We start from the raw sequence: 13,702 nt of genomic DNA, 5'->3' as shown, positions 1-13,702 counted from the left end.
GCGGGTTGTGTGTGGATAATAATAATTAATAATTCCTGTCATCACCTGAAGCTTGGAATAGTGTCATGCTGGACTGGGAGTTACCCTTATTTTGATGAGGTAACACATGCTGATTTTTCCTCCTCCAAGTGCTGATGTGCTGTGGGGTTTTTTGTTTGGTCCAGGAAAACAGCCGCCTGGAGAACGAGCTCTTGGAAACAGGAGAAAAACTGGCTGAGTGTGAAAGTCTGGCAAGCAAACTGCAGAGGAACTTGGAAAATGTCCTGGCTGAGAAGGTAAATCCCCCTTTTCCCATTGGGGTTTCAGAATTAAATCACTTTTAAGTTGCTACATTCCAGCTGCCAGTTTAAGTGATAGCCAGAGGCTTTTGGGGTCTCTATCCAGATTATCCAGGCACAGCCTGCCTTGGTGGCATAGACTGCCTTCCAGCTAAGGCAAATACAGATATTCCACCTTAGCTGTAATTTTATTCTAATTAAAGCAGGGAGCCTGAGAATGAAGCAATCATCCTGCAGATCTGCAGGGATTTTTTTTCCCCCCAGTACAGAGTTTTGGATGGGCCCAACTTGCAGGTCCTTTCCAGGGGAGATGATGCAGGAGCAGTGAGGTTTTCCATGGCATCACTGCTGGAATTAGGTGAAAATCGAGGTGAACAGCTGTTCATGGCTCTATTACATTAAACTTTCAGAATATCAGCTTCTCCAAAGATGTTTAAGTTTGTGCAGCCATAGCCTAAGGTTCATATATTGGGATTTCCAGCCTTCTTTAAGGCTTGGGATTATTTACCACACTGAGATGTGCATATGCTGAGGTAGACAGCTGTGATCTGGAATCAGAATGAGCATGAGAGCTGTGCTAGATGGCAGACAGGTTTTTTGGGGAAGTTACTCCTTCCCTGCTAGGAGGAAAGCAGAGTTTCTTTATTCAAAATAAAAATCCCAAGTGGAGAGAGGGAGCGCAGGGCTGCTTGGAAGGGTGTCCATGCTGTCCTGAGCAGGGCTGCAGGCTGGGTGGGTGACTGGATATTCCGCTCCTGTGTTCCAGTTTGGTGACCTGGATCCCAGCAGTGCAGAGTTTTTCCTGCAGGAGGAGAGGCTGGCCCAGATGAGGAGCGAGTACGAGCAGCAGTGCAGGGTAAGTGGAGCTGACACCTGGCTCCTGTGTCCACAGGAACATCACAGAACCATTTAGGCTGGAAAAGCCCTCTCAGATGGAGCCCAGCCATTCCCCCTGCACTAAGCATGTCCCCAAGTGCCACATTCTCCCTGCAGACAGCAGCACGAGGCAGGTTGGAAATCTCTTCCCACAGAACCAGCTGGCTGAGCTAAGAGGGTGAGGTGATCCCAGGGTGGGCTGGGAGAGGGTCCATGGAGCCCTGGGAATTCAGAGTTGCAGGAACTTAGAGGAGAAACAAGATGCATCCACATTTTGCTGGTTTTCAGGCCAGAATATTTTTTTTTAATAAACCTGAGAATAGAAAGTTTTGCTTTCTCTTCCATCTTGTGTACTTAAAAGACTTTAAGGTGAGCCTGCAGGTTTTCTATTTACACATCAACTTTGATATCTGCAGAGGTACCAGCTCATCTGTTGCCCAGAGCAGCTGTGGCTGCCCCTGGATCTCTGGAAGTGTCCAGGGCTGGGTTTGATGGAGCTTGGAGCAGCCTGGAATAGTGGAAGGTGTCCCTGCCATGGCAGGGGTGGGATGGGATGAGTTTTGGAATCCCTTCCAGCCCAAACTATTTTGTAATTCTGTGATCCATTTTACAGGATCCTTTCCATTCAATAAAGGGCTGCCTTTGCTGTTGGATTGGAAACAGCACAGCAGCAGCTCTTTTAGGAAGCTGCAGCTTAAAAGCAAAAATTGTCTAGAAATGGGAGTTGAATCTATACTTCTCAATATGCAGCTGATTTTTCTACTTTTGAGGATGGCAGATATAAGTCAGTACTCAAGGTTCACTTGCTGGGCCTTTCAGACCTGCAGGATTTTGTGTTTGCACATTCAGGGAGTTGTTTTCCTCAATAACTGCTGTTCCTGGAGTGGAGAGCACAGCTCTTGGCACAAACCCTCGGGATGTTCCTCTGGCAGGCAGGAGGAAGGACCAGATGGTGAATGCAGTAATGAGGGGATCTCTCTCCTAATTTGATCTTTTGCTTCTGATTTGATTTTTCAAGTAGATGGTGTTTGAGGAGGCATTTCCCAACTGTTTGAAAATGTTACTAAAGCTGCTTTTTAATAAAAGGTCAGAGGAAGAAGGAATAAAGGGAAAGCTCCTGGAGCTCCTGTTACACCTTCACCTTTGAGGGTTTGGTATTGTAGAATCATCACAGAATCCCAAAACAGTTTGGATTGGAAGGGACCTTAAAAACCATCTTGTTCCACCTCTTGCCATGGGCAGGGACACCTTCCACCACCCCAGGTGGCTCCAAGCCCTGTCCAGCCTGGCCTTGGGCACTGCCAGGGATCCAGGGGCAGCCACAGCTGCTCTGGGAATTCTATTCCAGGGCCTCCCCACCCTCCCAGGGAGGAATTCCTTCCCAATCTCCCATCCATCCCTGCCCTCTGGCAGTGGGAAGCCATTCCCCCTTGTTTGGCTGTGGCAATGTGGGTTTTTGACAAGTCTTTGCTATAATTCTCACCTCAGTGTCCTGTGGTGGGACTGGGTGATGCTCAGCAGCCTTGGTTGCTTTTCCCTCAGCTTTTTTTATTACCCTCCCTCCCAGGAGCTGCAGGACCAGATTGATGAGCTGCACTCAGAGCTGCAGGAGTACCGTGCCCAGGGCAAGGTGCTCAGGCCTGCCCTGAAAAATTCCTTGTCAGAGGAGTTTGACATTGACATGAAGAGTCACGTCACCAGCGGGATCGAGCCCGACCAAGGTGAGAAATCCCTCCTGTAGGGCTGAGATCTGGGCTGCAGGTGATGTTATAAGCATTCTGTGAAAACCTTCCCAGTGAGACTTGGTCACCACCTCTAATTTTGTGCTTAATGTTAATTTGAATTATAACTGCTAAACCAAATTTCAAGTTGAAATTAAAGTTTGCAGTTCCTTGGCTGTGCTTGTGATGGGAGTTTGAGAGCTGCCAAACAAATTTAAATTGATGAAATAATTCTGTTGAGGATTATATCTATTTGTGTATTGTATAATTAATGTTTTTATAGTTGTATAAATTATTACTTGATTACTTTCTCTAAAGGACTCGGTTCAGAAGACTGCAACCCATTAAATATGAGCATAGAGGCAGAAATGGCCATTGAGCAGATGAAGGAGCAGCACCACAGGGATCTGCATCACCTCAAACAGGAGCTTGAAGACACAGTAAGTGTTGGAATGAGATGGTCTTTAAGGTCCCTTCCCACCCAAACCAATTTGGGATTCTATGATCCCAGTAAGAAATAAAGCTGAGCTCTTATGCATTCTTTCCAGGGAAATTAATATAAGATGCTGAAGTGTAAATCAAAATATTCAGTGGAGTGGATTTATAAAACTAGATGGAAATATTGATGAAAACATCCCTGTAGAATATTCTGTGGAAAATTAACGAATCCACCCCATTTTCCCTCCTGTAGGTGAGCCATTATGAAAAGCAGCTGGATGAGACAAAAGCCCACTGGGAAAAGGAGCAGGAGGATATGAGGCAGAAGTATGCTGAGGAGATGAATGGCATGGAAAAGCAGATCACTGGCCTCAAAAATCAAATAGCAGAGCTGCAGGGAGAGGCAGCAGCGCTCAGGGAGCAGCAGGAGAAGCTCGACTGTAAACACAACGAGGAGAAAAACAAATTACAGATGCATTTTGATGAGGAGAAAGCCAGTCTGCAGGAGCTGCTGAGGCAGGAGCATGAAGATGATGTCAGGGCCAGGCTGGAGCAGGTGAATGAGGAGTTCAGGCGAGAACGGGAGGAGCTGATCCAGAAGAGTGTGTGGGTGGAAGAGAAGATGAGAGCCGTGGTGCAGGCTCTGCAGGAGGAGAAGGGGGAGCTGGAACGGGGCTTCCACGAGCAGCTGAAGAGGCTGGCAGAGGTGCACGCCCTGGAGAAGGAGGAGCTCCAGGAAGAGCTGCTGAGGAAGCACCAGCAGGAGCTGGAGGAGGAAAGGTGAGTGTCACCTTTGTGGGGTGTCACCTCTGCTGGGGACAGTGGTGACCAGGGTGAACCTAGTGCAGAAACGCTTCCCTGCTGGGGAGTTCCCAGTGTCCTGCTCTGTCCCACAGCACTGGGCTGCTCTCCAGGGTTTTTTCTCTTCTGACCTTTCTCAAGCAGATCTTTAGATTCATTTTTAGCTCGCCCAGAGGCAGCAGTTGTGTTAAAGCATAACCAAGCGTGATTAACGTGAGCTCTGTTCAGGATCCCTGTGCTCCACAAATTCTTTTTAAACTCTGGGTTTGCAGAGTTCTTTGCTGAAGAAGGAAAAGGGTGGCAGGGAAGTGCTTTTAGCCAACATGGAGTGTCAAAAGAAACTGAAGCCACCCTGGGGTGAGGGGGGTGAGAGCATCTTTCCCCCCAAAATCTGAGCACAGGAACTGAAGGGCACATATTGCACATGAAACCTTTTCTGAGGACATTTCATGAGTTGTTGCACTTGTCCAAGGCAGCTTTTCTTTTTGAAGTTCCATCAAATTGCCTCAAATTTAACTTGCAGCTCCCAGAAACACCCATCCAATAGTCAGTGGATAAAAAAAAAGTAAATTTCCAACTTGTTTATTCAGCCTAAAAAGCCAGTTTAATCTCTGAGGTAGTTTAGTAATATCTTATGTTAACCATGTCTAGGAAAAAAATGGCAAGTGACTATAACAGAAGAGCATCTCATGCAGAAACTCAGTTTTCTGTGGACACACAAACACTTGTGAATAAATATGAAGAAACCCTGCAGAGTCTGGAGGGACGTTACCAGCGAGAGCTGCAGGAACTTGCTGAGCAGCAAAGAGAGGAGAAATCCCAGTGGGAGTTTGAAAGGGATGAAATTGCTCAGGAGGCTGCTGAAGCCCACGAGCAGCTGAAGGAAAGCTTGGCAAGTGAGAAGGCTGTTTGTTCTGCCCTGAGCCAGGAGAAGGATCTCCTGGAGAAGAATTTCAAGGAAGAAGTGAACAAGCTGGTGTGTGAGAGGGAGCAGCTGGAGAAGGAGCTGAGAGAGCTGAGGAATGCTGCCCAGGAGCAAGAGGAAAAGATGAAGGAAAAAATAAAGCAGCTCCAAAATGACCATGAAAAAGAGCTAAAGGAGAAAGATGAACAAATATCCACAGTGGAGCAAAATGGGAAACTGGTTAGGGAAAAGCTGGAGAGACTGGACAGTGAGTATAAGCGAGAGAAAGAAGAGCTCAATTCCAAACTTCTTGCTTTGGAGAGTTTAAACAGAGACATTTGTGAGAGAGCAGAGACAGAAAAGGCTGAGATGGGTTTGGAAGTCTCAGACCTCCGAGGGAAAATACAGAAATTGCAGTGGGAAACACGGAGTTTTTCTGCCCTGCAGAGCCACTACAGGCTCCTGGAGAGTGAGTATGCAAAAGCCAAGAGCCAGATCGCTGCTCTCCCTGGTGCAGCTCCTCTGGGGGATGATGGGGATGTTCTCCAACACCTGCAGAAGGTGCACGAGCAGGCAGTGAAGGAGAATGTCAGGATGGCTGCCCAGATCCTGAGGCTGCAGCACCGGCTGGAAGCAGCAGAGCAGGAGCTGCCACCTCCCAGCCCCAGCTGCTCCCAGTCTGGCTCAGAACCAGAGGAAGGAGATCCCAGTTTTGAAGGGTTGCCCAGTGATTGTCAAGATGTGGGAGCAGATCTCAGTGTCCTTCCACCTCTGGAGGCTGATACCACAGACCTGGAGGAAACGTCGGAGATGGATTGGGATTTGGAGGAGGGATGTGTGAAAGCCAGGGCTGATGGCCACCCTGAGGCACAGGGGTGTTGGATCCAGGGAAGTCAAGCAGCTCTGGATGCTGATGGCAACCAGGATTGTGACAAGAACCTTTCTTGGGTGCCTCTGCTGCCAGAAAAGAGAGATCTGGAGAAAGTTCCCAGGCCAAAAGTGCTGCACAACAATGTCAAACAGCAGAAGGTTCATCTGCTAAATCACAGAATAGCTCCCAAAAATAAAGGGATGGTTTCTGATGCTTTGAAGATGCAGGTGGAGCTGGAGAGGGCTGAAGAGCTGAGTGAAGACTCTCTCGTGCTGGATCACACTCCTGGGGCAGCAAATGGTGACCTGAAGAGCATAATAGCTCAACTTTGGAAAAGGATGGAAGAGCTGGAAGACAGATCCATGGCACAGGCTGAACTTCTGTCGCTACAAGAAGAAATTCAGATAGAAAATGAGGATCTGAAGGCTGAAGTGATGCAGTTAATTGAAAAAAATGGAGTGCTGGAAGACAAGCTGCATAGGCTGAGAAGGCTTTGTTGTGAACAAGAAGAAAACGAGGTGGAAAGCATAAAGTTTGAAGGTGAAAACACCAAATTCCTTGTGGAAGATAAAGAATTGGAAGATATTAAAGAATTGGAGGATGTCCAAGAACAAGATGCTCAAGGAAAATCAGATGTGCCCAGTGACACGAGAGGTGGGAAGCTGGAAGAACACCCCACTGCATTCCCGGGCCAGCAGGACAAGAATCCCCAAAGCGACAGCACCACGACACAAGTGGGAAGATCAGGAATGAGGGAGCCCAGCCCCCAGGTGAAGGAGAACACTGTGGGTCCCCCAGAGCAGAGGAGGGCAGCGACCCAGGGCTTGCAGAGCACGTGCACTGAGCTGCAGCAGAAGGTTGACCTGCTGAGGTAACGTAACGCGGCGTTAGCCACTAACCCGGCGCTGCCCTGGCTGCTCCTTTAACCACCCTAGCTTAACTCTGCTTAACTCTGACTAGCAAGCAGTGCCATGGACTCCTAACTCCTCTAGTCGTGGATAAAAGCCCGCTGGAATCAGTAACTGTGTGTGACTTACTCCTCTCTGTGCCCACCACCTAAGCAGGAGCACATGCCAGCTGTCCTGTGTGTGGATGTCACCGTCACCGTGTGTAGCTCGTCCTCCAGCACAAACCCATTGTATTTCCATGTCCAAAATCCATGGTAACACCTCCAGAGTGCTTTGTAGCTTTTACTAATATTCACTTCACTCGGTTTGTTCCCTTCCAGGCTAAAAGTTCTCCTGTTTTTCCTCAGTATTTCCGTGAACGTTGTAGAATTGTGGTAATTTGAAATGCTGAAAGTGCTTCTATTTTTCTCAGGATTTAAGTTAATATTAGAGAATTATAGGGGCTTTTTTCCCAGTCAGGAACCCCTCAGGAGTGGGGTATGGTAAATATAGTTATAAAAGATATATTTATTATATTATTCTCATCATAGGCTTTACCTACTTCTTTTAACTGCTGTATTCCAGCAAGCATTTCTCTTTTTTTATGCATAAAGTGGCTACAAGTGGTTTAATTATTGTTCAGCACCAGCTTCCTGCAGGAAATTGTTCTTTCAGGTGTCCCACCATGGCTAAGTTATTTCTTTGCAGTCTCCTGAGGACAGAAAAGGCACTTCCCAACTGTGCTGTTCCCAGAATTCTGAATTCAGTTGGGGAAACAGCTCACTCTCCTGGCAATCTGCATATTGTGGTGTTCAGTTGTTATTCCTAGCTTAAGGACTGAAAAATATGTAAAATATTAGTGTGAAACTTTAGGTTTTAACTCACTTGAGCTACTCAAAAACATGCCCCGAAAGCCCAGCGTGGTTTTTTTGAAGTTTGTTGTAAAATTTTGGGGTTTTTTTGAACAACTGGGGAGCTCTCCTGCTGAATTCATGTAAAACATAAATACAGCATTTATACATAAAACAAGGCAGTTGTAGCTTTGTTTTTGAAGCATTACAGGTAGCTCTGACCTGTGGGATTTCTCCCTCTCCGGGTGTCCCACAGGAACTGTTCTCACTTGTCTCCTGTCTCTGGCACAGGTGTGAGGCCGAGAAGCTCCGCGAGGAGAACGCTGTCCTGAAGAACGAGGTGACTTTATTAAATGAGGAAGGGAGTGCTTCCAGCCTGAAACTGAGGGAGCTGAATGGATCCAGGGAAGAAATGAGGTGAGAATTCCATGGGGAGTGCAGCCTGTGGTGCCTTCAGGCTGTTGTGTGGCTCAGCCACCATGGGTTCATCCCCTCTCTCCAAGCTCCTTCGTGTGTTAGGTGCTGTACAGATCCAAAATGGGGTTATTTCATGGTGCTGCTGGAAATCCAGCAGGTTATTCCTCATCCTTTTCCCTGCCCCAGCCTGTCCTGCCCATCCCCAGAGGCAGGCAGGGGTTTAGCTGTAGGCATTGGGGTGACCCAGTAACACACACAGGGCTTAGGAGCTGACCTGCTGCAATTATTTCTGCTTCAGCAAAGACAGGGAGAGGCTCATCTGACAGATTATTCCAGTGGCTGAGTCTTTGGCAAGTGCAGAACCATCCCTGATCCTGGGATTATTCTTCCCCTCAAGGAAAGACCCACTTGGGGCACCTTGAGAGGCTGAGCACTTGCCAAGCTGATGCAGAACAGGGATGCTGAGCAATAAATACATAAATATCCACAATTACCACTGCTGGTGGTGTTAAAAAAAACAGCTCATTTTTGGAATCATTAAGGTTGGAAAAGACCTCTAAGATCATCAAGTCCAACCATTAACCCAGCACTGCTGAGGCCACCACTGGCCCATGTCCCCAAGTGCCACATCCACATGGATTTTAAATCCCTCCAGGGATGGGGACTCTACCCAGGAAGAAAACTTTCCTAATACCAAATCTAAACCTCCCCTGGCACAACTTGAGGTGATGTCCCCCTGTGCAATCTTGTGAGAGTCCCATATCTCAGTTGTGTACATTGATAATTGATTTGGGTGTTAATGAGCTTTCGTTTTTCCACAGGCAGAAGATAGAGGCTGTGAGAAAGGAGAAGGTGGCTGTGCAGAAGATGGTGGACAACCTGAAAAAGCAGGTGTGTGCCCTGAGCCCAGAACCTTCTCTGTAGAAATCATCACTGCATCAAAGCTGTTCCTTGCGTAGTCACAAAGACTGCAGAAAATGAGCATTTTATAAATTTGAACATTTGATAACTGTTTTGTTGCCTCTTTGGGGTTGATTTGAGGCTTGCTTGACCTGCTCATAAGACAGAAGCTGTAATTGTCCAGCTTGCAGGCTTGAGAGCACTTTTCACAGTCAACTTGGAAAGTTTTTTCATAGAAATACAAAGTTTAAAATTTTGGTTTGTAGTTTTTGTGCAATTCTCTGCAGTAGCCCATGGGAAATGGGGATTGTGATTCAACCTCTTCTCATTTTCCAGCTGGTTTGATCCAGGAATTATGCCAGTTGTATCCATGAGGCTGCTACTTTGATTTTAGGGGTGCCTTGTTATAATAGGTGAAATAAAAGGATTAATTACCTTTTACATCCAGGTCATCTTGGTATTGCTTAGGAAAATACTTGCTCAGAATAATTTGTTAGGATAACCCTCAAAATCCACACCAGCGTGGCAGAGTGTGCTCTGTTGGGTGACTGATATGACTCGTCTCTAATTAAGGCCAATTATGACGAATTATTTGTTTGGAGTCACTGTCAGAGTGAGAGTTGTCAGATCTTTAATCACCTTAATAGAAAGGAAATATCCAAAATCTCATTCCTGGTGTGAAATCACTGCTGTCCCTGCTCAGGTGGCTGATCTGAAGACCAGGAACCAACAGCTGGACTCTGAAAACACAGAGCTCAGCCAGAGGAACTCCAAAAACCAAGCAGATGTGCAGGACCTCAATCAACAGCTGGCAAGGGTGCTCAAGCAAAAGGAAAGGGAAGAGGGGAAGTGTACCCTGGAAGAATGGGAGAAGGAGAGGCTGCTGCTGAAAGAGGAGCTGGAAAACTCCAAAATCGAGGTACAGGATTTGGTAGGACTTCAGGGGCTTTGGAATTGGCATCCCTGTCCTGGGATGGGATCTCAAAGCTGAGCTTTGCTAAGTGCTGGCTTAAACACAGCAGCAGCCAAAAGCCAGGAGGGAAAAATGTGCAGGTTTGTCTTGAAAACACAGCTTAGTGATGCCAAATATTTCCCTGCCCTTTCCAGCGTGGCTGTTGTTCATCCAGTGCCATCTCAGCTCTATCCAGTGGCTGCTGCAGGATCCTCTGCTTAAACTTTGCTCTGTGAGTCTCCTCAATTGAAATCTGAGCCTTTCATTTTTTTGCAGTCATCAAATATGGTGTCGTCTTTGGAGATGGATTTGTCAAAAATGAAGGTTCAAGCTCATCTACTGGAGCAGGAGAACCACATCCTCAAGCAGGAGCTGGAGAAGACAAAGCAGGTATGGCATCCTCTTGCCCAGAGGAGCTGTGGCTGTCCCTGCATCCCTGGAAGTGTCCAAGGACAGCTTGGAGCAAGCTGGGATAGTGGAAGGTGTCCCTGCTTATTCCACAGAAATTGGAACTTGATGACCTTTAAAGGTCCCTTCCAACCCAAACCCTTCTGGGATTCTGTTTGAGTGCCATCAGATTAATTTGCACCATCTCTTAATGGATGAAAATTAAGAGGTGGAAATAGTTGATTTCTTTCATAAAAGTAAGGGAATGTGTCTCCTCTTGAAAGAGTTTCCAGGTGCAACACACAATTCTTCAAATAAGGTCAGGTTCACTTAGACTTTGCCAAAAGATTTTTGGGAGTAGTGGATCTACAAAGAGAAGCTTTGGCCAAGATAAAGATTTAAAGCTCTAATTAAGGGATAGACAGGGCAAATGGGAATCCACAGGAGAACATTTCCCTGTTTAGCTGGAGATAACCCATTTTAGCTCCATTTAAGGAGTGAGCTCTTCCAGCGTGTCCTGTCAGGGAGAATTCCTGTTGCTAAACCCATCTGGAGATATGGGAGTCTCACAAGGTCTGAGGATAATTTCCTGGAGAGCTCAGTTATCTCCTGTACAAGCACAGTTCAATTGGCTGTAAATGTATGCTAATAAACACAGATAATGAAGGCTTCAAATGAGTCAGTTCCCTGATTAGGGCTCCACAAAGTCATTTTCTGCACGGTGTAAAACACTCAGTGCTCAGGGTAGATAATGGTCTTAAAAAGCAAAAGCAGCTGAGGCCTATTCAGAAAGGAGTGGATTGTGGCTGGAGTGTAATTACAGGAGCTGGAATGAGGAAAGGCAGTGATAAAGCACTGGGGCAGTTGGGAGAAGGATTGGAAGTCAGCAGTGCAGTGCTTTTCCCTCTGTGTGTTTAACACACGCTGATTTCCATGGGATATTATGGAAAAATCCTTCCCTGTGAGGGTGGGAGGGCCTGGCACAGGCTCCTGGATGCCTGGAAGTGTCCAAGGACACCTTGGAGCAACCTTGGTCCCTGCTTATTCCAGAGGTGGGTTGGAATTTGACCTTTAAAGGTCCCTTCCAACCCAAACCATTTGGGCATTCCCTGATTTTCGTGCCCAATTCTGTGACAGCACAAAGATGGAACTCTGAGGGGTTTGTTTCCCACAGCTGCCCAGCTGTCCTGATCTTGCTGACCTTCAAAATGAAGTTTCAAGTTTAATCACTAAAAATGAAAAGCTGCAGAAAGAGAAAGAAGCCCTGAGTGAGGAACTGAACAGATGCATTGATAAGGTAAGAAAGGACTGCAAATCCTTATCACTGTGTGCTGTAAAAGGTTGTTAAAATTCTTATATCTGTATCACCATAACCTGTAAAACTTCTCTGGATGTTTTTTTCCTCACTCTCAAGCCAGATAAAGGCTTTATTGCCACTGCTTGGATTTTTTTCCTAGCTGGTCTTAGAGAGGAAAGCTTCAGTTCTGGAGCACAGCTTGACTGTAATTTGATTATGTAGAAAATTCCAAACATTGCAAGGAAGGGAGGCCTGGATATGAATACTGCAGCAGGACAAGGAGGACAGTGTTCTTGGACTTTTATTGCATCTCTAACCTACTGTAACTCTGAACTGCAGCAGAGCAGTCTGCACACTGTAAATAATAATCCCATTGTGTGGAAATTCAGGGAGCTGAGGGGCTTTTTGCTGTCCTGCATTTTCCTTCCTTAGCTCTAACTCCCTCTAGGCTAACCCTTGAAGTGAAATGGAGTCAAAACCAAATTCCTGAGTGAGGATTCCTGGTGTAATCTCATTGCAGGTAGCTCAAGTCAGCTGCCTGGAGAGTGCAATTGGCAGCTTGAAGCAGGAGCAGAAATCCTGGGAGCAGCAGGGTCAGGCACTGAAAGCACAGCTCAGCCTCTCCCAGGACAAGGTATGAAACACTGATTTATGTTCTAACCCTGACAAAAGCAGTTTGATCCTCTCCTGTAGTGCTTTTTCTCATGAAAGGCCCACCTGATGCCATGCAACTGAGAATGGCTGCTTGAGGGGCTTTCAAAGTGATGTTCTTAAAGGACAAAAGGAAACTTCTTACACACAATGAGGGATTTTTCTCTCTACAGCCAAGTTATTTGCCAGTTCTCTCTGTCTGGTGATTCCTAAAATGCTGCAGAGACTCTGCTGCTGCTCCTCTGTCCCTGGTGCAGGCTCATCCTTCCCAGGCAGGGATGGCATCAATTGGTTCCCTGCTTCCTACTCCATTCCTGGAGTGGGAAGAATTCCTGCCAGGAAGAATAAACAATTCAAGGGAAAGCTGCTTTCCAGGATATCTCAGGAAATGCTCAGGGCTGGAAGATGTTTCTGGTGAATGGAGCATTGTGGCTCTATTCAAAGTGGATGGCTGCAAGCTTGGAACAGAAAGTTGGAAAATCATTTGGAATTAGAGTTTTAAGGATAGAAAATCGCTATAAAATAGTCCAAGCATTCCCCCAGCACTGCCCAGGCCACCACTGACCTGTGCCACATCCACCCAGCTTTTAAATCCCTTCAGGGATGGGGACTGCACCACCGCCCTGGGCAGCTGTGCCTATGCTCAGAAACCCTTTCCATGAGGAAATTTTCCCTAATATCCAATCTAAGCCTCCTCTGACACACCCTGAGGCTGTTTCCTCATCCTGTCCCTTGTTTCCTGGGAGCAGAGCCTGACCCCTTTCAGCTCCACCTTCCTGTCAGGGACTCGTAGAGAGCAATAAACTCAATTTAACATTTTCAAAAGTGGAAATCAACATTTTTAAACTTCACTCCTCCTGTCAGAAATCTTAAATACCTGGGGCTACCTGATCCACACAGGGAATCTTGATCCAGCAAAAGCCAAGCTGTGCTCCTGCTCTTTCCAGGTTCAGAGCCTCAGTGAAACTCTGCAGAGCACCAACCTCCAAATGTCCCGGCTGAAATCCGACCTGCAGCTGACCCAGCAGGAGAAGGAAACCCTGAAACAAGAAGTGGTGGCATTGCACAAGCAGCTGCAGAGCAGCAGTGACAAGGTACAGGCTTCAGGCATCTCAGGAGGTTGCTGTAATTATTGTATATTGGATATAATGTGCAGGTTTTAAGCTGGTTTTTAAAAACTGTATTTGAAGTGTTGAACGTGGACAGGCAATGATCAGTCTCTCTCCTGAGTCTCCATTCTTCCCTAAAAGAAGCCCTTTGCCAGTAAAACCCCCAAATCTATGGACAATGCATTAATTTGCACCTAGCAACTATAAAAATTAAACCAGTCATTTGCAGAGGATCTAATTTTCAGTGCAACTTGGGTTTGAAAGGTAGAGAATTACACCAAGCTCTCAGCTAATGAGGATTTGTAACTGAAGGAGGTTGTAGACAGCAGTCCTGGGATTGCTGTTATGAATTCAGTTACTAA

The 13,702-nt window shown here is 46.6% G+C and overlaps 1 protein-coding gene across 6 annotated transcripts in view; it reads left to right on the top strand.

Moving 5' to 3' along the window:
- NIN (ninein) overlaps window positions 1-13,702 on the top strand; it is a 60,769-nt gene that overhangs the window by 32,305 nt on the left and 14,762 nt on the right. For 5 of the 6 annotated variants that reach the window (XM_064422818.1, XM_064422819.1, XM_064422820.1 and 2 more), the window contains exons 12-24: window positions 165-275; window positions 1,045-1,134; window positions 2,722-2,875; window positions 3,194-3,315; window positions 3,567-4,093; window positions 4,766-6,760; window positions 7,919-8,044; window positions 8,866-8,935; window positions 9,648-9,863; window positions 10,173-10,286; window positions 11,458-11,580; window positions 12,101-12,214; window positions 13,179-13,325. In XM_064422818.1, the coding sequence (XP_064278888.1) occupies window positions 165-275; window positions 1,045-1,134; window positions 2,722-2,875; window positions 3,194-3,315; window positions 3,567-4,093; window positions 4,766-6,760; window positions 7,919-8,044; window positions 8,866-8,935; window positions 9,648-9,863; window positions 10,173-10,286; window positions 11,458-11,580; window positions 12,101-12,214; window positions 13,179-13,325 (3,909 nt within the window). The remainder of the gene's footprint in view (window positions 1-164; window positions 276-1,044; window positions 1,135-2,721; window positions 2,876-3,193; window positions 3,316-3,566; window positions 4,094-4,765; window positions 6,761-7,918; window positions 8,045-8,865; window positions 8,936-9,647; window positions 9,864-10,172; window positions 10,287-11,457; window positions 11,581-12,100; window positions 12,215-13,178; window positions 13,326-13,702) is intronic. The other variant, XM_064422824.1, reaches the window with a different exon arrangement.

This window comes from Passer domesticus, chromosome 6 (assembly GCF_036417665.1).
Source record: "Passer domesticus isolate bPasDom1 chromosome 6, bPasDom1.hap1, whole genome shotgun sequence".
NCBI lineage: Eukaryota > Metazoa > Chordata > Aves > Passeriformes > Passeridae > Passer > Passer domesticus.
The sequence above is the reverse complement of the archived record's forward strand: the minus strand, read 5'-3'. Positions and strand labels throughout refer to the sequence as shown.